The sequence below is a fragment of the Pelobates fuscus genome, chromosome 13 (genome assembly GCF_036172605.1).
Source record: "Pelobates fuscus isolate aPelFus1 chromosome 13, aPelFus1.pri, whole genome shotgun sequence".
Taxonomy (NCBI): Eukaryota; Metazoa; Chordata; class Amphibia; order Anura; family Pelobatidae; genus Pelobates; species Pelobates fuscus.
Window position 1 is genome coordinate 90,645,403 of NC_086329.1, and position 25,133 is coordinate 90,670,535.

Here is a 25,133-nt window from a genome sequence, read left to right on the forward strand (position 1 = left end):
CACAGCTGCAAACCATGTTTAACCACACCAGCCTAGCACCTCCACATACAGCATCCTCACCTCCAAGATCGTCTGAGACTAGAAACCCAGGACCAGCCCCGGGTGCCACATGCTCTAGGTATGCCCCTGCTGTCTAATCAGCCTCTTGATATGCCACACCTGTGAGGTGGATGGATTATCTCGGCAAAGGAAAAGTGCTCATTAACACAGATTGAGACAGATTTGTGAACAGTATTTGAGAGAAATAGGCCTTTTGTGATATCTATATATATATATATATATATATATATATATAAATACAAAATAGAATGGCTGCACTCACGGAATTTCTTCAGTTTAAAATATAACTTTTAATGAAATCGCATAAAAAATCGAAGTTTCAGTCCAGCCTGTGGACTTTCATCAGGATATGCTGATATGATGAAAGTCCACAGGCTGGACTGAAACGTCGATTTTTTATGCGATTTCATTAAAAGTTATATTTTAAACTGAAGAAATTCCGTGAGTGCAGCCATTCTATTTTGTATTTGGATATTTGGAGCCCTGGTAATGCACCCGGTTCATTGCAAGAACTAAAGGACAGCTTGAGTGCAAGGTATTATATATGTTTTTATATATATATATATAACAGTGGAGTATTTTGGGTTCTTCATTAGAGAATAGTAAATTCTTTGCCAGATGGACATTGTTCCCTATTAAATGTTTCCAGGTTTTTAGAGATCCTATCTTACATTGTTATTAACATTTATATTGTCCTGTTTATTCTATTTCAAGCCATGACCTCGTTCATCTATAAGTGTCACGGTACTGTGTATTGTGCATTCCTGTCTTCTCCCACGCATGTTCCCCTACTTTCCCATTAACCCATTCAGGTCCAGGAATTGCAAATCACTTGTTGTCGTGCTGACTCTGATGTGTCTTTTGGTCTTAAAGGGTTACTATACCCTGTGTCAGAATCCAAAATTGGGTCCCTGTGCTATTCTCAGAGGGTTCCCATTGGCTGGAAGAGACATATCATATTTACTGGCCCCTGGCTGCTTCCCCTAATGAATGATCTGCCCTCCTCAGGGCAACAGGGTCCCTCCCCCCCCTAACAATGTGGCTCATTTTAGTATGCAGTTAACGGGTTAAGATGAATTGTGTTCATTCATGTATGAATTTCAGGTCACGTTTAGACATATGTTCAGAAATACTTGGTTAATATGTTACTTTTCTTTATAAACGATACCCAGAACTATATCTGGCTGCAGACAGATCCACCAACATACTTTCCAAATGTCCCTTGCAGGGACTCAAATCATCTGTCCCTCATTTGTAATCTGCGTGATAATTCATCAGACCCACATGTCTCCGAATTTCACTGTTTGCAGGGAAAAAAAGCTGCATTTAACACAAAATCACGAAATCTGCATATTCAGTAAAGCCAACTCGGGCGTATGAGAGGAATCTATCCAGTTGGATGATGATCAATATTCTAAATTACCCCCCAAACTACTCCAAATCATGGGAATTAATGCTAGCAATATGTCCTTTTTTCTAATATCTCACCATGTTTGATGGTCTCACACCAATGCTGACAGGGAGAGGGTGTTTAAATTATAAAGAATATTTTTAGATATTATTTGTAATAAAGTTATCAATACAATATACATATTGATTCTATTGTATTTTGACCCTGGATTTGTTTTACCATTTACCTATTTTGTTTTCCTGAACTCAGCCTGTTCTGTACTATTCTTTATTTTGTGTTAAATCCGGCCATTCTAAGGTCTGGTAAAATGCTTTAATTTTAAGTTTAATTTATTTGTTTAACTTAAGTTCCACGTGTTAGATATTGATTAAATCCTGACAAAAATAAAACCAATTAAAATCTTAAGAAATAGCCCTTCTGCCTAGCCAACGTCCCTCTTGGACATTTGAAGTATCAGAAGCTGTGGCCACAGACTTGTTTTTTTGCTTCTGGTTGTAGGTATTTGAGTACTCCAAAGATGTCTCCATATAGTCCACTAATAAATAGACACTAATGTAAAAAAACAAGGCATCACTGTGCTCCAGCAGGACAGATAAACCCAAAATTGGAACCTGTTCTGCATGAATCACACTGATCACTCTTTTCTCCCCCTGTCAGCATGTTGCAAGGTGAAGAGGTCTTCCAACTACTAAATCTTGCAGGCATGCCCAATGCACTTTTTCAGCATTCCTAGGGATAGGACACTGATTGGTAAGATCAGTGTTCCCCTGTAGTCGGTGTGGAAAGCATAAGAAATAAGAAGCAGGTAAATATGGGGGGAAAAAAATCCTGTTTTTTTTTTTTTTTTTTCAACCTGCAGAGTAGCCACATTGGATGGCCACTACACTTAGCAGCAAGGTAGGAAGTAAGAGCTGCGAGTCACTTCCTCGCAGAGACTGGATCTGTGTGGCAGAGGAGGAGAAGGCAGGAGAGGAGAGGAGGGGGTGCAGAGTGCAAGAACCAACCCCTAAGTCCCAGCATCCTCAGCCTGCAGATTAAACATTTAGGGAAGCTCCTCTCCTGCACCCAAAAGATAGATAACTGGAGGGTGGCTATAAAAGTGTATATTTTGACCTGTATGTGTATATGTATGGCTGTGTATCTGAATGTCTGTCAGTGTGTGGGCATCTGTATGTCTGTCTGTGTGTGTATCTGCATCTGTTAGTGTGTCTTTGTATATCTGTATGTCTGTCAGTGTGTGTCTGTGCGCATATCTGTATGTCTGTCAGTGTGTGTATCTACATCTGTCAGTGTGTATGTGGGTGTGTCTGTCAGTGTGTGTCTGTCTGTGTGCATATCTGTATGTCTGTAAGTATGTGTGTATATCTGTATGTCAGTGTGTGTGTGTATCTGTATGTCTGTCAGTGTGTGTATCTACATCTGTCAGTGTGTATGTGGGTGTGTCTGTCAGTGTGTGTCTGTCTGTGTGCATATCTGTATGTCTGTAAGTATGTGTGTATATCTGTATGTCAGTGTGTGTGTGTATCTGTATGTCTGTCAGTGTGTGTATCTGTATTTTTATATGCAATTTTATGCCTTTAATTGGAAAATGAGGTGCTAAAAACCTATTTGTGGCCCGAAGAAGTTTAGCCTGTTTTAATTTTGGCCCCTACCTACTGCCAAGTTGTGCAGGTCTGCTTTAAACTTTTCACAAAATGCAATAGGGGACTGTCACAAAAACTGTCCCTAGGAGAAGAGTGATGGCTCTGATATGCCACTTAATAAATAATGCATGTTGTAAGCGCCAGGTACGTCTTTGTACCGAGTGCTCCATGATTGGGGCAGTTTATATTGGCCTCTTACTCTGTGTTACTCAGCTTGCCATAAGATAGAACCACATGCAGCAAAGTACTTGGCAGACATGGTAACACTACTGTCTGTGTCTGCACTCCAATCTTCACACACAGGGTATCTCGGAGATAAGAGCAGAGCTCACCCACCAATACGTACTAGCCCCTTGTTTACAAATTTATACTGTGACAAAGGGCGCTCTAAACGGGGAAGCAATAATGAGTTAACTTAACACACAATCATGAAACAAATCAGAGTGAACTCAGTGGAACCAATCCACTATAAGTAAACCCAGTGTAGTGCTAAATATATATATATATATATACACACACACACACACATTTACCCATATAAAGGGCGGGGGATGGGGTTATAAATGAAGGAGAGATTTCACTAAAAGAGGACCAAAAAAAAGATTTTATATATATATATTTCTTATTTGTCCTGTTATAGTGATCACTCCACTCGCACCTCCAGTGCTGCAACTTTCCCACCATGTCTATTTGCTGTCTCCCTCAATACCCTTCCTATTGTGTTTTTATACCCCCCACTCCTCTAGACTGTAAGCTCATTTGAACAGAGTCCTCAACTACCTATTGTTTCTGTTACATTTCGTTATTGTCTCGTTTGGTAAATTCCCCTCTTATTTTAAAGCGCTGCAGAATAAGCTGGCGCTATATACAGTCAGGTCCATAAATATTGGGACATCGACGCAATTCTAATCTTTTTGGCTCTATACACCACCACAATGGATTTGAAATGAAATGAACAAGATGTGCTTTAACTGCCGACTTTCAGCTTTAATTCTAGGGTATTTACATCCAAATCAGGTGAACGGTGTAGGAATTACAACAGTTTATATATGTGCCTCTCACTTTTTAAAAGACCAAAAGTAATGGGACAGATTAACAGTCATAAATCAAACTTTCACTTTTTAATACAGGGTTGCAAATCTTTTGCAGTCAATTACAGCCTGAAGTCTGGAACGCATAGACATCACCAGATGCTGGGTTTCATCCCTGGTGATGCTCTGCCAGGCCTCTACTGCAACTGTCTTCAGTCCCTACTTGTTCTTGGGGCATTTTCCCTTCAGTTTTGTCTTTATCAAGTGAAATGCATGCTCAATCGGATTCAGATCAGGTGATTGACTTAGCCATTGAATAACATTCCACTTATTTCCCTTAAAAAACTCTTTGGTAGCTTTTGCAGTATGCTTCGGGTCATTGTCCATCTGCACTGTGAAGCGCCGTCCAATGAGTTCTGAAGCATTTGGCTGAATATGAGCAGATAATATTGCCCGAAACACTTCAGAATTCATCCTGCTGCTTTTGTCAGCAGTCACATCATCAATAAATACAAGAGAACCAGTTCCATTGGCAGCCATACATGCCCACGCCATGACACTACCACCACCATGCTTCACTGATGAGGTGGTATGCTTTGGATCATCAGCAGTTCCTTTCCTTCGCCATACTCTTCTCTTCCCATCACTCTGCACCTTGTAAATGGGATAATGAGGGAATAACACACACCTGGCCATGGAACAGCTGAGCAGCCAATTGTCCCATAACTTTTGGTCCCTTGAAAAGTGGTTGGCACATATACAAACTGTTGTAATTCCTACACCGTTCACCTGATTTGGATGTAAATACCCTCAAATAAAAGCTGAAAGTCTGCAGTTAAACCACATCTTGTTCATTTCATTTCAAATCCATTGTGGTGGTGTATAGAGCCCAAAAGATTAGAATTGTGTTGATGTCCCAATATTTATGGACCTGACTGTAAATACCAATAATAATAATTTCTCTTCATAATGTATTCTCTTTCCCTTCTTTCCAAGGGTAAGTGTATATATATATATATATATATATATATATATATATATATATATATATATTTATTTAACATCCACTGGGTTTACTTCTAGTAGATTGGCTCCACTGGTCACTCCGATTTGTTGCATGATTGTGTGCTAAGTTGAAGGTACCTACACGTGTGTTGTAGCTGCTAATTAATTTATTACCCGTTGGTGTTATATTACTGTATGAGCGCTTTAACTGCACAGTGCACTTTTTTTTTATTACTAATGAGTTAACTGTAGTCATGTTCACTGATATTGCCCTCCTCTCAAATCCATACATTAATGAAGCGATCCCAAACATGTCTATCACTCAGAGTGATCCTGACACTAAGGCCTAGGGATACATGCAGATCCTGTCCTATACCCCAGCACCCCTTTAAAACAATAATGTAACAGATAAACTGATTGAAAGGGACTCCTTCCATCAATTTCTTCCCCTCTCTGTTGCCGCTTTATAAATAATAAAATAATAATAATAATAATAAGGAGCGAGAGGAAGGTGAATATAATCACTATTCCCATTCCCCCTAATGACTGCAACCACTTTGCTGCTTAACCGTTTCACTACCTAGCGGTTTGCGGAAAAAACATCCACAGAATCCGAGAATTTTGGGCGCCCTGGAAAGTAATGTTTAAATGTATTTTTAATTTCCGTATGCATCAATAGGGCATTTAATGGAAACAGAAACAAAGGTTTTGGTTGGATAGAAATGTACAAAATAAATCATATACCAAATAATGTAGTTACAGATAATAAAAACAGTGTTGGACATAAATAACATTTCTTATTACCGTATGTATCATCCACATTCCCCCTCCCTCCTAATATTCTGTAATCCTTTTCTCACATATACATTATCCCATATATACTCATATTGTGTGTGTGTGTGTGTGTTAATATATATGAAGCACATTGCAGCCATGTTGTATCTTTGGACACATAGACACACACTAAAATTAAATATGTTTAGTTTGGAAAAACGGAGAGGGTATATGATAACTTTATACAAATATATTCGGGGCCAGTATTAACCTTTATCTGGAAATCTATTCATAAACAGGGCTATACATAGGACACGAGGTCACACATTTAGGCTGGAAGAAAGGAGATTTAATCTAAAGCAAAGAAAAGGTTTTTATACAGTAAGAGCAATAAGGATATGGAATTCTCTGCCTGAAGAGGAGGTTTTGTCAGAGACACTACAGATGTTTAAACTGCAATTGGATAAATACTTACAAAAGCATAACATACAGGGATATAATTTCTAATTAGTGGGGAAATAGCTGCTTGATCCAAGGAGACATCTCACTGCTATTTTGGGGTCAAGAAGGAATTTTTTCCTAGTTTGTGGCAAAATTGGAAGCGCTTCAGACTAGGTTTTTTGCCTTCTTTTGGATCAACAGCAAAAACATATGTGAGGAAGGCTGAACTTGATGGACGCAAGTCTCTTTTCAGCTATGTAACTATGTAATGCATGCACACACACGCATACACACACACTGATATATGCACACATTACATACGCTGATTCTTGCACACAAACACACAGAGAAACACTTACACACACACTGACAGATACAGACACACAATCACAGAGCAAGACTGGCAGTGTGTACCGGTATCTGTGAGTTCTCATCTTGTATTGTGTATCTGTGTGTATGCATGGGAGTCTGTATCTGGTAGTGAGTATGCTTATGTGTGTCTTTGAGTGTATATCTGTGTGTATGTTTATCTGTGACAATCAGGAATGTATATCTGTGTGTGAATGTTTATCTCTGTGTCTGAGAGCGCATGTGTGTGGGGGAGCTGCTTGCGGTGTGTTATGTGTATGGGTGACTGCTTGTGATCTTGCTGTGTTCTTTGTGTTTATGGCAAGGCAAGGTGTGTGGGGTGGGATGACTGTGTGTGAGGTGACTGTACTTGTAAGAAGGTCAGTGTCTGCTGAGGAGGTTGGGGGTAATTGTTTTAAGTTAAATAGGGTGGCTTGACGTTGTGATAGTGACTCTGTGTATATCAGTGTGTGTCTGCATCCAGCCTTTTTATACACTGTAATGCTTTTTAAAAAATGTATTTTACATTTGCTCCCCCTCCTGCTTATCATTTGGGCAGTGAGGGTGGACAATGATCCATTCTCGAGTAGTCCAGTGGATTCCCTGGTGAATACGGTAGAATGGAGGCAGGTCCGCACCTCCTGCTCAGTGCAGAATGCTCCCTTACAGTCTCTGATTAGGAGGGAGCATTGGCAGTGATCTGCACCCAGCCTGAGGTGCAGACCAGCTGTGTGAGCAGCACAGGGCCAGGCAGGGAGATCTTTAGAAATGTGTTTGCAATAAACAAAATTAATTTAGCAATTTTTAAAATTATGTTCACATTATTCCTGGGTATGGGAACATACTGTGAGAAATGTGATACATGTTTGTTGAAGTGACTGGTTAAAAAATTTAAAGAGCTACTCAAACCTTTTTCTATTCGCTGCATTTTCAATCAAAAATGCTTTATTGGGCACTATTTATCAGGTCCTTCACTACATTTTACAAAAATATGCAAAGTGATACTGTTTTACTTACCTGGTATAGCTCCCTTATTGCCTTCCACGTCTCCACCCAACATCCAAGGGCCCCTGCAATCCAATCTTCTCATTGAGAATCCTTTGATTGGACCGTTTCACCATCTCAGAGTGCATGCGCGTGCTCTGAGCTATCAAATTGAGGGAGGAAGTGTAATTTTTTTTTTTTTTTTTTTTTTTTAAAGAGCAATACTAACAGTATAGGGAGGCAAGAAGGTCGGGAGGGGAGACCAACACATCCTTTTGCAAGCTCTGCATGGGAGAAGCCAGCGTGTGCACAGTGCGCACTGACGTATTATATGCACAGAATTAACATTTGGCAGTCTGGAACAGAGTTCTGGGCTGCCAAAGTCACGTGTGCGCGGGGTGTAACGAACCTCGGGCACGTAAGTGCAGATATCTCAGTATGTGCAGCACTTCAAGCTGAAATACTGCATTTATAGCTTCCTACCACCATGACTAACTCCCACTAAGCACAGACAACATTTATATAAAGAGAAAACAGAATCAACTCAGGTCTTCGTTATGTTGCAGATCTGTCTGACTCTGTATATAGTAATATAATACTCAGTACTCCATAATGGAGGTGTCTGTGTCTGTATATAGTACTATAATACTCAGTACTCCATAATGGGGGTGTCTGTCTCTGTATATAGTACTGTAATACTCAGTACTCCATAATGGAGGTGTCTGTCTCTGTATATAGTACTGTAATACTCAGTACTCCATAATGGAGGCGTCTGTCTCTGTATATAGTACTGTAATACTCAGTACTCCATAATGGAGGTGCCTGTCTCTGTATATAGTACTGTAATACTCAGTACTCCATAATGGAGGTGCCTGTCTCTGTTTATAGTACTATAGTACGGAGTACTCCATAATGGAGGTGTCTGTCTCTGTATCGAGTACTATAATACTCAGTACTTCATAATGGAGGTGTCTGTCTCTGTATATAGTACTATAATACTCAGTACTCCATAATGGAGGTGTCTGTCTCTGTATATAGTACTGTAATACTCAGTACTCCATAATGGAGGTGTCTGTCTCTGTATATAGTACTGTAATACTCAGTACTCCATAATGGAGGTGTCTGTCTCTGTATATAGTACTGTAATACTCAGTACTCCATAATGGAGGTGCCTGTCTCTGTATATAGTACTGTAATACTCAGTACTCCATAATGGAGGTGCCTGTCTCTGTTTATAGTACTATAGTACTGAGTACTCCATAATGGAGGTGTCTGTCTCTGTATCGAGTACTATAATACTCAGTACTTCATAATGGAGGTGTCTGTCTCTGTATATAGTACTATAATACTCAGTACTCCATAATGGAGGTGTCTGTCTCTGTATATAGTACTGTAATACTCAGTACTCCATAATGGAGGTGTCTGTCTCTGTATATAGTACTGTAATACTCAGTACTCCATAATGGAGGTGTCTGTCTCTGTATATAGTACTGTAATACTCAGTACTCCATAATGGAGGTGTCTGTCTCTGTATATAGTACTGTAATACTCAGTACTCCATAATGGAGGTGCCTGTCTCTGTATATAGTACTGTAATACTCAGTACTCCATAATGGAGGTGCCTGTCTCTGTATATAGTACTGTAATACTCAGTACTCCATAATGGAGGTGCCTGTCTCTGTTTATAGTACTATAGTACTGAGTACTCCATAATGGAGGTGTCTGTCTCTGTATCGAGTACTATAATACTCAGTACTTCATAATGGAGGTGTCTGTCTCTGTATATAGTACTATAATACTCAGTACTCCATAATGGAGGTGTCTGTCTCTGTATATAGTACTGTAATACTCAGTACTCCATAATGGAGGTGTCTGTCTCTGTATATAGTACTGTAATACTCAGTACTCCATAATGGAGGTGCCTGTCTCTGTATATAGTACTATAATACTCAGTACTCCATAATGGAGGTGTCTGTCTCTGTATATAGTACTATAATACTCATTACTCGATAATGGAGGTGTCTGTCTCTGTATATAGTACTGTAATACTCAGTACTCCATAATGGAGGTGTCTGTCTCTGTATATAGTACTATAATACTCAGTACTCCATAATGGAGGTGCCTGTCTCTGTTTATAGTACTGTAATACTCAGTACTCCATAATGGAGGTGCCTGTCTCTGTTTATAGTACTATAGTACTGAGTACTCCATAATGGAGGTGTCTGTCTCTGTATCTAGTCCTATAATACTCAGTACTTCATAATGGAGGTGTCTGTCTCTGTATATAGTACTATAATACTCAGTACTCCATAATGGAGGTGTCTGTCTCTGTATATAGTACTGTAATACTCAGTACTCCATAATGGAGGTGTCTGTCTCTGTATATAGTACTATAGTACTCAGTACTCCATAATGGAGGTGCCTGTCTCTGTATATAGTACTATAATACTCAGTACTCCATAATGGAGGTGTCTGTCTCTGTATATAGTACTGTAATACTCAGTACTCCATAATGGAGGTGTCTGTCTCTGTATATAGTACTATAATACTCAGTACTCCATAATGGAGGTGTCTGTCTCTGTATATAGTACTATAATACTCAGTACTCCATAATGGAGGTGTCTGTCTCTGTATATAGTACTGTAATACTCAGTACTCCATAATGGAGGTGCCTGTCTCTGTATATAGTACTATAATACTCAGTACTCCATAATGGAGGTGTCTGTCTCTGTATATAGTACTGTAATACTCAGTACTCCATAATGGAGGTGTCTGTCTCTGTATATAGTACTGTAATACTCAGTACTCCATAATGGAGGTGTCTGTCTCTGTATATAGTACTGTAATACTCAGTACTCCATAATGGAGGTGCCTGTCTCTGTATATAGTACTGTAATACTCAGTACTCCATAATGGAGGTGCCTGTCTCTGTTTATAGTACTATAGTACTGAGTACTCCATAATGGAGGTGTCTGTCTCTGTATCTAGTCCTATAATACTCAGTACTTCATAATGGAGGTGTCTGTCTCTGTATATAGTACTATAATACTCAGTACTCCATAATGGAGGTGTCTGTCTCTGTATATAGTACTATAATACTCAGTACTCCATAATGGAGTTGTAACGGATGGCATAGGGCTGTCCTCAAAGTTTTTGTGTGATTATTCTCCTGTATAGATATATTGTATGTAGCATTCGTCTGATTGTTCGGTAGTTTCCATCCGTATTCCATACTAATGAAAACTACCGATACTACCTTGTGTGCGGTAGGTAAAATTGTCTCTTCCACCTAACTCCTGAACCCCTGGTCTGATCTGGGTGAATTTTGAATATGTTGGTCACCCAGATCAGGGCTACCAGGGGGTACCACTTATATATTTGTATCTGACTGTTTTGGGGTACATCCAGAAACCAGGTAAAACTGTAGCATGTATAAGTGGATTATGTGTCACACTGAGGGGAGGAGGTGTGTGGGAGGTAACCATTACACTATTGGCTACTGTAGAAATGAATGTGAATCCCTCCCTTGCATGGGAGAAACCTTTAAAAGTAGTTTGTGTGATTAAAAGTTCAGCTCTGCTCCTGATGCTGTGTGTCGTCCAGTCATTAAGATCTGTATTGGGATATTCGTGGATTACCTTGCTTGCTGGGACTATTGTTTTATGGGATTTTATTACTTGTTCCTGAGCCTCACTGGGATCTTTAGTGGAGATAGCCTGTGAAATACCAGCTCTCCGCTACAGGAGGTGTCTGTCTCTGATCCAGACTCACAAAGGAACAAGGACTAATGGAGTACGGATGGAGATTGATTACTCTACGCTGAAAAGATCCACGCTAAAAGACCTCCTAGAAGCAAGAGGTATTGCAGCAAGCAATAAAACAAAAGCAATTCTTGCAGAGGTCATGGCAGAATACCGAACCGATGGCAGTGCAATCCCCGAACAGCGAAATTCGGCGGATGGATTTGAACAAGAAGAATTCCAAAGGCAGTTACAATTTAGGCTGGCCTTCTATGGGGAAAATCCAACGGAAGATATTATCTCCAGGACTATGCAGGAATTTATAATACGGCAAAGACCACCACAGACCACAGAAAGAAACCCAGCAACCACTACCAACGCAGAGGGCAAGACAAAAATACCTTACCAAGCTTTTAAAACTTATGTAGAGGCAGAGGAAGACATAGACGCATTCCTTCAAGATTTTGAGAGACTATGTGCCCTACATAAGATCAGTCCAGAAGAGTGGGTACCCATTTTAGCAGGTCGGCTAACTGGGAGGGCAGCTGAGGCATACAGAACTGTACCGGACGAGGAAATTCGGAACTACCACCGGGTAAAAGAAGTTATTCTGGCTCGATATGCCATCACACCAGAGGCATACCGGAGACGGTTCAGAGAGCGGAAAAAGAATGACAAGGACTCACATGTCGAATGGGCTTGCAGGCTGCACCGGGCCGCCCTCGGATGGGTACAGGCAAACAAGGCCCGGTCCATGGAGGACTTATTACAAATGTTGATGCTAGAACAATTTTACGATGGGATCCAGACAGATGTCCAGGAATGGGTAAGGGAGCGCAATCCAACCTCCCTCACAGAGGCAGCTAAGAAAGCAGACGACTACCCGCAGGCAACAAAAACCTGCACCCACCAAAACGGTGATTCGACCATTAGGGGGAAGCAGCCAACCCCCCCAGCACAGCAACACCACCCCGACAACTACCTCCTTATCCACCAGCCGCTACGCAACAGAGGTTCCGGCCACCCAGTTCTGTGCAATGCCACCAGTGCCAGAGGTGGGGACACTACAAACGGGATTGTCCCCAAGAAAGAGACCGCTCCACCTGGATCCGACCAGGTCCCCCTCCACTACCTCGAGCAGCAGCGCACTGCTATCAAACTGAAACACCAACCCCATATGGCTCGGCAATTCCTATCACTACTGTGGAACAGTGGGAAGTGTTACACGAAGCAGATCCCCTCCAAGCGAATGCAGACAATCGCCAACATCATCGACAAACTGTCTACCTGGAGCGGCTGAGGTGATCACTGACCCCACATTACAGGTCTACAGAGACAAGGTCACCTCGGACCAACCTGAGGGGGAGGGCGAAAGATTTGTATGGGACAAACGGTTATTGTATAGGGAGTCTGACAAGCAGGTAGCTGGGTCAGAGCCAATAGTCATGAGGCAGCTAGTGGTACCGCAGCGGTACCGATCCGAATTACTCCGGATGGCGCACGATATTCCGCTATCCGGACATTTGGGGTCAGTCGCACCCGGCACCGACTGACCCAGAGTTTCTTTTGGCCAGGAATCAGCCAGGAAGTCCGCAGGTACTGCAGTACTTGTGATACGTGCCAACGGGTGGGGGGGGGGACCGGCCGAGGAACCATTCAGTAGGGTAGCTGTAGACTTAATAGGCCCCCTTCAGAGACCCAGCCCTTCTGGTAAAAAGTATATTTTAACAGTGGTAGACTATGCCACCAGATATCCAGAGGCGGTGGCCCTGACTAATATCCATGCAGAAACAGTGGCTGAGGCCCTGATGCAGATTTTCTCCCGGATGCGGTTACCCAGGGAGATCATCTCGGATCAGGGCACTCAGTTCACTGCGGAGGTCACCCAGCACCTCTGGAAATTCTGTGGCATCAAGCCTATAATCAGTGCTCCTTACCATCCCCAGACCAATGGGCTATGCGAACGGTTCAATGGAACATTGAAACAAATGCTCCGAACCTTTGCAGAAACCCATAGGGACTGGGAGCGATTTCTTCCACATCGACCGGGTTTTCCCCATTTGAATTACTATTTGGGAGGAGGGTAAGAGGACCCCTTTACCTGATTAGGGAGCACTGGGTGGGAGACCTGAGCGCAGACGGTACCCTCATCATACCATATGTGTTGGCATTTCGACATCGTCTAGAAGCATTGACTAGGTCAGTAAGGGAGAACCTTCAGGCGGCTCAGACTCGCCAGCGCACATGGTATGATCGAGGCGCCAGGGACCGTAGCTTCCAGGTCGGGCAGAAAGTTTTAATTTTAAAACCTGTCCGACACGATAAGTTACAAGCCGCCTGGAGGGGCCCTTATAGAGTGATGGAACAGAAATGTGATACCACTTACATAATTGGCCCCTGCGCCGGAACTGGAGGGCGACGCATGCTTCATGTGAACATGATGAAGCCCTACCAGGAACGTTCAGAGGAGGTGATGGCCATTTGATGGCCATCTGTATATAGTACTTTAATAGTCAGTACTCCATAATGGAAGTGTCTGTCTCTGTACTCTTGTATTGTATATTGAACAAGTATTTTATATACTCCTTTATATTGCATGTTTCTGTTAATATATGCTTGTTGCTTTTCAAATACTATTGCAATACTCCTTACTTCTTTGTGCTTTGAGGATATTTATGGGGTAATCAATATTAAAATAATATTCTATAAAAATGATCAAAAAAGAATTTAATAACTTTTATTAATATAAAAAATTCATATTTTGGCACGGTTTCCCTATTCCATCCACCCCGATGCAGCTCTACTTTCCATTACTCCTTTTTGGGGACTAGTCCTTAGCCGGCACAGCCTGGAACTCTGCACCGAATAAGAAAATGGATGCTGCCTGGCTAAACGTCATTCGATGATTACTTGGGCTGCATACATCTGATCCAGGCTCGTTTTGGACATTTTGCTTGTGGAAATTATCCCTGCTGGGGATGTATAATTTATTGATATTCTGTTGGAGAAAGTTATGTTTTGGGGTTACTGTTGTAAGGCGCCCTTTTGTCTGGAAGTTAATAAAATCATTCCCATTTAATTGAATTATTCCCCAGATACAGCAAAAGGCTATTGCTACTGTGGATGAACCCCTGTTGTGATTGTCCCTATAAATATGTGCCTGTGTCCCAATAAGTGTTGTTGTTTTACCCTTCACCAAGTGTCATCTGGTGTTTGGGAAAAGGTTATAGTCACTTCAGAGCTTTCTCTTCCAGTGAAAGGAAACTTTGATGGAGGAACTCAGTCAGAGTACTGGAGCTCCGTAACATTTGGTGACATTCTCCCTGGGAGATTCGCAAAGTGAGAACTGCTCAGAGCACGGTGGATGAAGAAGACATATGAGAAGATTAAACTGAGAACAATTAAGAATCTGCTGGAAACAAGGGGCCAGGTAGCCAGTAACAAGTCAAAGGTCACACTAGTTGCTGTGTTAATGGAGGGGAACCAAGTAAGCACAGCGTTCTCCAACTTCTCATCAGAGGAAATTGAGTTCCAGCGCAAACTGAGGACACAACTTGCCTGGTATGGCCTCCACCTGTTGGAGGAACCATCGGGACGACCAAGAGCTGAGAATGACCACCAGATTCAGTTTGCAGAGCTGCGACATTTATAGGGTGCAAGCCCTTCGTCAAGGCTGAGGGAGATATTGATGAGTACATGCAGGACTTTAAAAGGCAGTGTACCTTACATGAGGTAGACCTTGTGGACAGGGTCATCCCAGCTGGTAAGTTGTCTGGGCATGCTGCAGAAGCTTACCGAGCTGTTATGGACATTGACCTGGGGGTTAAGAAAGTACTTCTGGTCTAATTTGCCATTACGCCGGAGGCCTACCGGCGATGGTTTAGAGACTTTAAAAAGGACGATAAGGACTCCTATGCGGAATTGGCCTTTGTTTACATCCAACTGCTACAAACTGGATAAAGGGTTGTCAAGCTACCTCTATGAAGGATGTGGTACAACTCTTATTGTTGGAACAATATTACACCTGTGTAGCCCTAGAGGTTTAGGAATGGGTCTGGTACTGTCAACAACTCACTGTAATAGAAGCAGCGCTGTGCCAAATGTACAGCTGCGACTTGTCCCTAACCTCCTGAATGTTCGGGGGCCCCCCTGGCTACTGCTTTTCATAGACAGGCTCCACAGAATGGACCCCGTTGTCACATCTGTCAACAGATTGGCCATCTATGGATTAACTGCCCAATGGAGTGGTACCGCTCGTCTTGTATTATACCTGGCTTCATCCTGTTCTCCAGGCAGCTACCAGAAGTGGGATGGCTTACTAGTTATTTGGGAACCCTCCAAAACCCCACCAGGACCCCTACACATCTTCCGGAACTTACATCTTCCGCGCAGCATCCTTGTCTGATGAGGGGTTCCAGAGTAGAGTGTCAGTCAGGTGGTGCAACAGACGTGGGAGGATATGACAACAGGGATGGACCAAATTAGGCGGATGTGCCTAGCCAGCCAGGCCTGAGCAGTGGCATATGACGGAGTGCAGAAATCTGGGAGGTAGTTAACCTCCCTCTCAAGCGGCACATTAGGCTCTAGGTAGCGGAGGTAGTTGGCCTCCCTCTCCAGCAGCAGGTGGGGCTCCAGGGAGAGGAGGTAGTCAGCCATCTGTCCTAGCAGCAGATCGCAACCCAGAGAGAGGAGTTAAAGGTAGCTGGCCTGCCTCGACAGCGAAGGCTTGGCTCCAGGAAGAGGAGGTAGATGGTCTCCCCAGCGGCACAGTGCAACCACGTGAGAGGAGATGGAGGTAGCTGGCCTCCCTCCCCAGCTGCCCATTGGAATCCAAGTAGTGGAAGTAGTTAGCCTCCATCACCAGCAGCTGGAATAGCTCCAGGGATAAGAAGTAGCCAGCCTACTTCTCCAGAGGCAGATCGCAACGCAAGAGATGAGATCGTAAGCTTCCCTTCCCAACAGCAGATGGGACTCTGGGAAGAGGAGGTAGCTGACCTCGCTCCCCAAGGGCAGATTGGGCTCCAGAGAGAGAAGGTAGACTGCCTCCCTCCCTTGAGGTCTGATAACCCCTTTTGTAAGACAGGCACTAAGCCTGGATCTACTCGCCTGATCAGAGAATATCCATGACCCGGTATAATTTTAACACGCTGTAATTTAGGTAAAAATTCTGCGATATTTGGACAGAAGGGCTCTTGGTGATGAGCTTTGCATATATTGACTCGGGGTATGATCCAGAGAAAGGGGATTCTGGTGGACATTTTGTGTGCTGTGCCTCTAGGGTTTCGAGGGCACACAAGGGAGCCGATAATGTTAGCTGTAAATAATGTAATTAAATCCCCTGACAGAGATGTACCAGAAGTGGTACAAGTGTACTGTACATTGCTTTGTATGGAAGACCTCCTAAAGGAAAAGTCAAAATTGCTGTGTATAAATAGCTGTGTGCTGTGCAATAAAGATCATTCTACCCACTGCATTCAGACTCCTTTGAAGTGTGGGGGAGAGAAGGTCTCCAGAGTTAAAAATCACTGCAGCCTGGTCCAGTAGAAGAGGTCTTCAGAGACCCTAGTTAAGCTTCGGTGACTGGGCCTGAAATGCTTCAGAGTACCTGGTAGCAGCTAGGAGTGCGGGAGCTCCATCACATTTCGTGTTAGCGCTGAGATCCGAACCCACACCATGAAGAGACTGGCCCTGACACCCAACAAATACCACATTGGGATGGCAGAAGTTCAATATTTAGGTCACCAAATGTGTTGCGAGAAGCAGCGGCTGGAGCAAGCTAAGATAGATACAGTCGCGAATTGGCCCTTCCCCCGTACTGAAGTTATGATTTTCCTGGGTACGGCCAGCTGCTAACCTAAAGTTTCATAGCTAAACCCCTCACTGACCTGACAAGAAAGAACTCTCCAGACAAGTGGTATGCTCTCCGAAGTGTGGACAGGCATTTCAACAGTTAAACACAGCACTCGCAAATGCCCCAATACTGGCAGCTCCTTATCGATCTCCATAATTTCTTCTTCAAATAGACGCTTCTATGTTTGGATAGGGAGCCGTGCTGAGCCATGTCGGGGAGGGCTGCAGCAAGCATCTAGTGGTCTACATCATCCGCACACTATTGCCCAATGGAGTGAGCTACGCCACCTTTGAAAAAGAATGCCGGTCATGGTATGGGCCTTAAAAAAAGCTCCAACCCTACTTATATCCAGCCAGACTGATCTGTAAAAGTGACCCTGTGCACCCCAGACATCCCCAAGCTTATCCATGAGGGTCAGGCTGTGTCTGTCGGACTAATGGTTACATGTGTCTGCTCCGATCGCAATTCTACTAGAGCAGGACCACCTAAAAGAGTATACTCACTCTCCCTGACTCTTTCCCTGTTCCATGCACCCCCATGCAGCAGAGCGTTCTATTTTCAATCCGTGGAACTGTTATACAGGACCGGGCATTTTTAACTCCTTCAGCATGATCAGTCATTAATTGCCTAGAACTCTAAGTCAGACAAGTATGAGGAGGCTGCCGGTTAAACTTACATTCTACACCTATTGCCGCTCAGTTAACCAGTCCCCCAGGAGTGTGCTAATTAGAGGGGACATGGGGAAGATGACGAAACACACCAAGAACTACTGATGAAGAGAGTTATGTTTTGGGGTTACTGTTTTTAAGGCGCCCTGTAGTCTGGAAGTTAATAAAATCAATCCCAGTTAATTGAGTGATTCCACAGACATAGTGATGCCAGGGAGGGAATCTATTGTCACCATTGATAACTCCCAGTGGGATTGTCCCTCTAAATATGTGCCTGTGTCCCAATAAAATATTTTGCCCTTCACCAAGTATCGTGTGGTGTTGGGAGAAATAGGCTATAGTCACTTCATTGCTTTCATTTACAGCAAGAGGGAACTTTGACGGAGGTTCTCAGTCGGAGTTGGAATACTGGAGCCTTGTCACAGGGTAACAATTTGTGTGTCTGTACTCTTGTCTGACATTCATACTATGTTAATAACTTTATGGTAACATAGCAATAGGTTGAGAAAGTCTGATACGCCTCTCTGACTGGGTCATAACCAGAGATTAACTCTTCCTGTGCCACTAACCATTTCTAACAGAAAAAAACAACAACCCACTGCTAGCATTCTGACACTTTGGTGTGAAAGACTGGGGGCATTAACACTTAGCAGGCATAGGCAACATTCGGCACTCCATATGTTTTGGACTACACCTCCCATGATGCTTTGCCAGCATTATGGGTGTACGAGCATTATGGGGGATGTAGTCCAGAACATCAGGAGTGCCGAAGGTTGCCTATCCCTAAGTGTATTAAACTCCTGTGACGGAGATTTGCTATATGTCTCTGTATGCATTGCAATATGCTGAGGATAGTAACCCTTAGTGTGATGGTATGGCTTCCTGTGAAAGCAGTAGGCTATGGCATGAAATGCTTTGTAAAATAATATTAATGCCCCCTCCCCCCCCCCACCACCACCAAAAAAATAAATTAACACTTTGTGTGCTGACACTCCTCTATAGGCTTGATATGTTAACCCTTAGTGAGCAGCATTCCTTTCTGATCGGATGACGTGCTGGACATGGTAACTCTCGGTGGGCAATGCATAGTGTAAGGGCCTGGAATGGTATTAACATTTAGTGTGCCAGTTTGCCTCTTAAGGATTTATTTAGCAAAGTGAGAATTTTTTTGTAAATTTCAAATTTAAAGTCAAAATAGCTGAACTGGACAACTTCAGCCAGCGATACTTCCAGTTTGGCTATTGTGGCCTTAATTTTAAAATTCACCCAGAATTCTGACTTTAGTAAATAAACCTGCTAGTGTTAAAATACTGTTTGATGAGTAATAGGCTGGGTGTAATCACACTAGTGAATAATAAAGTTGTGGGCATTGGTGCATAGTGCACTGACACTCCTATCTGTCATCGTAGGATGCCGAGCGTATTAACCTGTAGTGTGCCAATTCTCTGACCGTGAAAGAGTGGGTACATTAACCATTAGGGTTCTAATACTCCTAGTGTTATTCTTGTGCCACATAACTTTATAACAGGAACCTGGGCTTATTAACTATTAGTGTGCCTGTATTACGTCTTCAGAAAGTAACTTGCCATTAACCCTTAGGATACCGACAATTCTCTCTGAAAGAACAATAGGCTGAGTATGTTAACCATTAGTGTGCTAATGATTAATAATAGACTGGAGATATTAACCCTCAGCATTCCGATACAAAGCTTGGAGGCTTAGGTCTTGCTTTGCAGATACAGCTGCCTAATAGAGTAATAGGCCATTTATTTTTGTTATATGTGAAATAAATAGTCTGGGAATATTAACTCTTAGTGTACTGATACTCCAGTGTTGCATTGTATTAGTTAATACTTTAGAAACCTTTAGTGTGCCTAAACTCCTTGACAACACGTTATATTCTGGATACCTTAGCCCTCAGACTGCTATTAACAGAGTTATTGGCTGGAGTCCATCGTGTGCTTTCTATATTAACCCTTTGAGTACCAATGCTTCTCCGCGCAAGTAGATGAGGGATTTAAACCTAAGTAACATATAGGCTGCGTGTATCAACCCTCGCTCTGCTGCAGAATAATCTTTTCTTACAGATTGATATTGCCATGTATGCCTTGATGTAATGGGAGTTGGCTGATATCTTGTCAACAAGAGGTTAATAGAGGCTAGAGAGTTAAGCTGGGAGTTTTCCCTGGCAGAGTATTACATTGAGGTTAACTAATTTGAAAAACTCTGTAGAATAGAGAATATTGATTTTTTTCTTAATGAGGAAGGAGAGATTAGAATTACATATGACGGCCCCTCCTTCTGTCTCCCCTACTGACCCTTGTTCTGCCAACACCAGGCTTGGCCTGTGTGCCCAGACAGGCCAGGGAGATGCACACGCAAATCAAATTACACTTTCACATTTCCTGGTTTAAGGACAATTAAAGCCTGAGGCGGAAAAGCACAAATCTATATCAGAAGCCTGTAAAAAGTCTTGTTTCAATATTACGCCATCACAGATGGGCCTCTCAGTGATGGTGGTATTTAACAATGGCACACACATGCTTCCAAACTTCTTTGATGAAGACTCCCATGGAATGCTACAACTAGCATTGTTGGAGAATGGAGTAGGTCGTATGATCTAATCTCTCAATCTGCTTCATTATGTGCAAACCCTCCAGAGAATTTCTGTATTTTCTGCAAGACAGAATTGGGGGTGCTAAGCTGCGGTGTTGATTTACTGAGTAGACATCCATTAAGGAGAAGACCTTAAAGGAAGCCCCTCATGCCGCTTGTAGAGACCCCTATGGATCTCTCTGTCCTCCTGTGTGTGCCCTGCAAGGAATTCACACCGCATTGTGACAGCTGCAAGTGTCTCGAATTAGATGCTTATTCAGGCATAATCACACCCTCCTCTTCCTAGCCATTCCATTCTAAGCTGACCACAGAATATGTGAATGAACCCTCGCCTACCCTGTGTCTCTGGTGCCCCTTTACACTCACCCATGGACACAGTAGGTATTTGGCATTTCCAAAGGAGCGTACAAAGTGTCTATTACCAATCCCTCAGTATTCTTGTTCACTGCATAACCCGAAATCATAGCCATCATAGCTACCTAGCGTGACAAATCGTGGCCCCCAAATAGCGTCTATACATGATTGTACCTAGAATGTATACAGGGTTATTCACGAAAGTGAGAATTTTAAGTGGATTTCACATTTAAGGCCAAAGTAGTCAAAATGAAAGCATAGTTGACTATGTTCCAGTTTGGCTATTTCGACCTTTGAAATTTACGATAAATTCAGCCTGAATTTTTATTTTATTGAATAACCCCGTCAAAGTATCAATAGTCCAGAATTATCGGAAGAGATATACCTTCCAGTTCACTACGAAACCCAAGGTACCACTTTTACTAATGTTTATAATGGTTTTATTACACTTTGTTATTTTTGGCCGTGGGTTTACTGGGAGAGAACCGGTAAGGTTTAACATTTCTGACCTCCTCGGTTTGTGCAGCCATCACGAGATGACCAGTTATGTCTGTAAGTGTCTTGCGACTTCACTGTCGTAAACTTAATATTAACCCCTAAAAAGTGCATTGGGGGCTTACTTCTCAAAATGAGAAGGCCGACCTAGGCCAGACTACGGTATCTCAATACTAAGTGTCTGTCAGGCTATCCTGGCATTGAGATACAACGAGCTTTAATGTATCCAGCTATGAATCTGTCTCTCTCAGGACATGGGCACTCCCAGATTTTTGTCAGTCTGTCTAAATGGATACAGGCAGATTATTCATTAGCAGATGAAGGGGGCTGCCAAGCAGCGTTTACCGGCTGAATACAGCTGTCAAGTGGCAGAGTTTGCCTTGCTCATTCAAGAGCAGCTCTTGCCTGCAGAATGAAGGGGGAAAACTAATTGTTCATTCATTCCGTTCCTCACTGAAGCCGCTTAAAAATCAAAGCAGATTCTGAGTTACCAACAAGGGCTGTTATGGAGAAAGAAAGCAGATAATGTGGGAGACATCCACTAGGCTGACTCCAAGCTCTCTGCAACACGGAAAAGAAAAGGCGGTGTGTAATATTACCATCGCTGCATTTTACAGATCTGCCAGGAGAGATAGAGATCTTAAAATCCGCCTGCATCTTATTACTCTGACTCCCTTGTGCTCAGAGATGAGTGAGGCGGCAGATTAGCCTCCCAGACATGCACCTATAGCCTGACGTTCCCTGCCTCTGTGACACCTGTAGCCATTTTCATTCCAGCATTTGCAAGGCAGCAAACCCTCCCTCTCCACATACACATCTGCATTTATAGATTTTGTGCATTGAGCATCTACAAGTCTCTCACACGGAACCAGAAAAGGATTTGGGGGCTAGGTCCCCAAAGAGTGAGCGACAGGGTTACTAAATTTGTTTTGAACCGAAAAGGTGGGGGTAGTAATGGTGTAATGTGTGTGTACTGGTATTTAACTCTCTCCTCTCCCACAGTGGATGCCGGCTGATGTAGAGGGAGTTTATTGACTGTCTATGGCATCAGAGGACCTGTTATTTACATGTGTCCTGTGTGCACACCAGGGATAGGAGCCATTTTTACCCAACTAAGGAGCCCCCTCCCCTGCATGGTTCTCATACATGATACACAGACTTTAATCTCACCCCTCTGGTTTCACGTCCATTTGTCTGGAGAGAAAATTAGGTTTCTATACCCTACCTTTTCGTACAAACCCCAAGACAGTTCAGTCTCAATGACCATTACAACTATCCCAAACATCCCGAATATCAAGGCGTAGTCACTAAGCCTCTTCCTCTTCTCGAAAAGTGCCCTCCTGTGTCCCAGCTTGTATCCAATATTTTGATTTTTCCTCTTGTTGGCTTTTGGGTAGTTGTTGATGCTGTTATTGCCTGAGTTTTGGTGATTGTGAGTGGCATTGGGGTGGTGGTGCAAAGTCTGGTTAGAGCGGTGCTCATCCTTGGACGAGATGACTATCTCCGGTGGGTTGCTGGAGTTGAAGATCTGTAGAGGTTGGCTCTCCGGCTCCGACTCTATCAGATTCCTTCTGGAGGCACTTAGTCGGCTGAGGGGCTTCATCACCCCTCCTGTGTATTTACAAGAGCTCATGGCTATTTCGGTGAATGGGTTGCTGTCCCTTCTGTGGACGAGAGGACTGGCTTGTCTGTGCTTGCATCCTCCTCCAGCACCACTTGTAGACGCCGAAGTTGGAGAGTGTCCAACCAAGTGGTCATTTAAATTGAGCTGGCTGCCCTGCCTGGAGGAAGGGTGGAGAGCGGTGGTGGTGTTTGCGGAAGGAGGAGCCCTGTAACCAGTTGGCGAGGAGTGCAACAGGCTGTGGTGATATGTCTGGCTCTGCAGCTGGTTGAGAGAATGCTGGTGGCTTTCGTCCCCAGCAACAGGACACTGGCACTTAGGGTCTTCTTCCATGTCTCCAACTCCTGAATCATGGAAGTGACCTGACGTGTCCATGGTTTGGATATGACTGGTTACCTTCAGCCCCCCAATCCTGACTCTTTGAATGGGAATTAAAAGGAAATAAAAAAATGATAATGAATGTTGTCTCCAAAGTGCAGTGAATTCCTGTTTTCTTTGGCTTCTTGCCTCCTGCTTTCCTTCAGAGGCAGCTCCTAGACATCGTTGTGTGAGAAGGTGCTAGTGACTAGGAGCTAGATCTATGTGTGACTACTCCTTCCTTCAACAGCTTTCTCTCTCCTCTCGGTTACCAAGCCAAACCCACCACTTGGCAGCAGACTCTCATTGGCTCAGCTGGCAGTTGTGACAGCCCGGCCTCAGCACTGTCTCTTTACCCTTTCCACATCAACCGAGGTAGCACGGAGCTCTGCCAACACTCAGGTAACCGTGGCATGTCTGAGTCTGCTTCCAGGGATTGTGGCAAAGGACTACTGGTTAATAAAAAGCAACATTCTATCAGCTAGCTCCCCCTCTCCCACAGGGCCGACTTTAGACTGCCAGGAACATTGCTGTAAAGGCATTTCTAAAGGGCTATCGGAAATGGCCATGTGAGAACATTAACGGTGTCTAATTAGGCATTTGTTGTCAGAGAGGCAGTGGCTGAATTGCTGACAGGCTGCATCGAGTGCAACAAGAGTTTGTGTGTGTGTGCATGGGGGGGAGGTCCCATTCAGTGTCTTGAGACATGTCTAATGTGAAGAAAACCCGTAGCACTGGAAGGGTTAGCTAAAGCTCTCCGTAAGCTTGACTTAGTGTCTTTAGTGAACAATGGCAACAAAGAGTTAAACGAATATAGATTGCTGCTATAAGTATGCCTGATGTCAGAAGATTGATACAATCTGTTGCTGAACAGGAGAAGATTTGAAAGAATATTTACTTTTTTTTTTACTTTTTACAAAGTGCTGAAATATTGTTAGGAACATTCTGTATGTAAATCTGTTTCCACGTGTGGGGGATGCTGTTTTAAGCGTTCGGCGGTCACATGTGCATGTACATTGACGCAAACGGTGTGAAAAATTAATTTTGTCTTTCGCACATTCTTGCTTCATGTTTGGGAGATAATTGACCCTTCCCAAACAGTCTGAAAATAACTCAATGGGATTTAGTAGCTAAATTCTGCATATTAGTGATTGGATATACAAATTGCAGAATTGATGCTAAACTAGCTGCCTTGGGCATATTCTCCCACAACATATAGTCACAGCAAGACTTTCTTAGCATGAATTAGGCCATTTGGATTTCTGTTGGCTACAAGTCGAGGAATAAACCCCCCCAAACCAATTTCTCCAGCTCTTCTGCTTCACCAACCTGGCTGTTTTGGTCTGAAATGTACTACCCCCCCCTTTTCCTTCTCCCCTATTCCAGCCCTAGGTTCGGCTTCTCACTGCAATGTGCCTGTTTATTCATTCTAGTGTCTTGTTATTTGTGTTTATAAATGTAATGTAAATCGTAGGATCTGCTCTATTTATTCTGTGTGCTAGGTCAAGTATGTGTGAATGTCCAATGTCTGTATGTGCACATATAAATAACACAACAGGTCTGTAACACTTTTGATGCCAGACCTGTACCTAAGGTATTGCATAGCAATGTGTGCACCCGACTTGTATGTTCCAATAATTAAATTATTATTATTTTAAAAGCGCCAACAAATGGGATATATAAATAAAAAATCCCCCCAGACTATGCCCCTCCAGCTTTTTTTTTCTTGCACTA

The 25,133-nt window shown here is 43.1% G+C and overlaps 1 protein-coding gene across 1 annotated transcript in view; it reads right to left on the bottom strand.

The window, feature by feature from the left end:
• The window catches only part of KCNN3 (potassium calcium-activated channel subfamily N member 3), a 160,417-nt gene extending 136,752 nt beyond the window's left edge, over window positions 1-23,665 (bottom strand). The window contains exon 1 of the mRNA XM_063440114.1: window positions 22,647-23,665. Within this exon, the coding sequence (XP_063296184.1) occupies window positions 22,647-23,417 (771 nt within the window). The 5' untranslated portion in view covers window positions 23,418-23,665. The remainder of the gene's footprint in view (window positions 1-22,646) is intronic.
• Window positions 23,666-25,133: the final 1,468 nt, after the last annotated feature.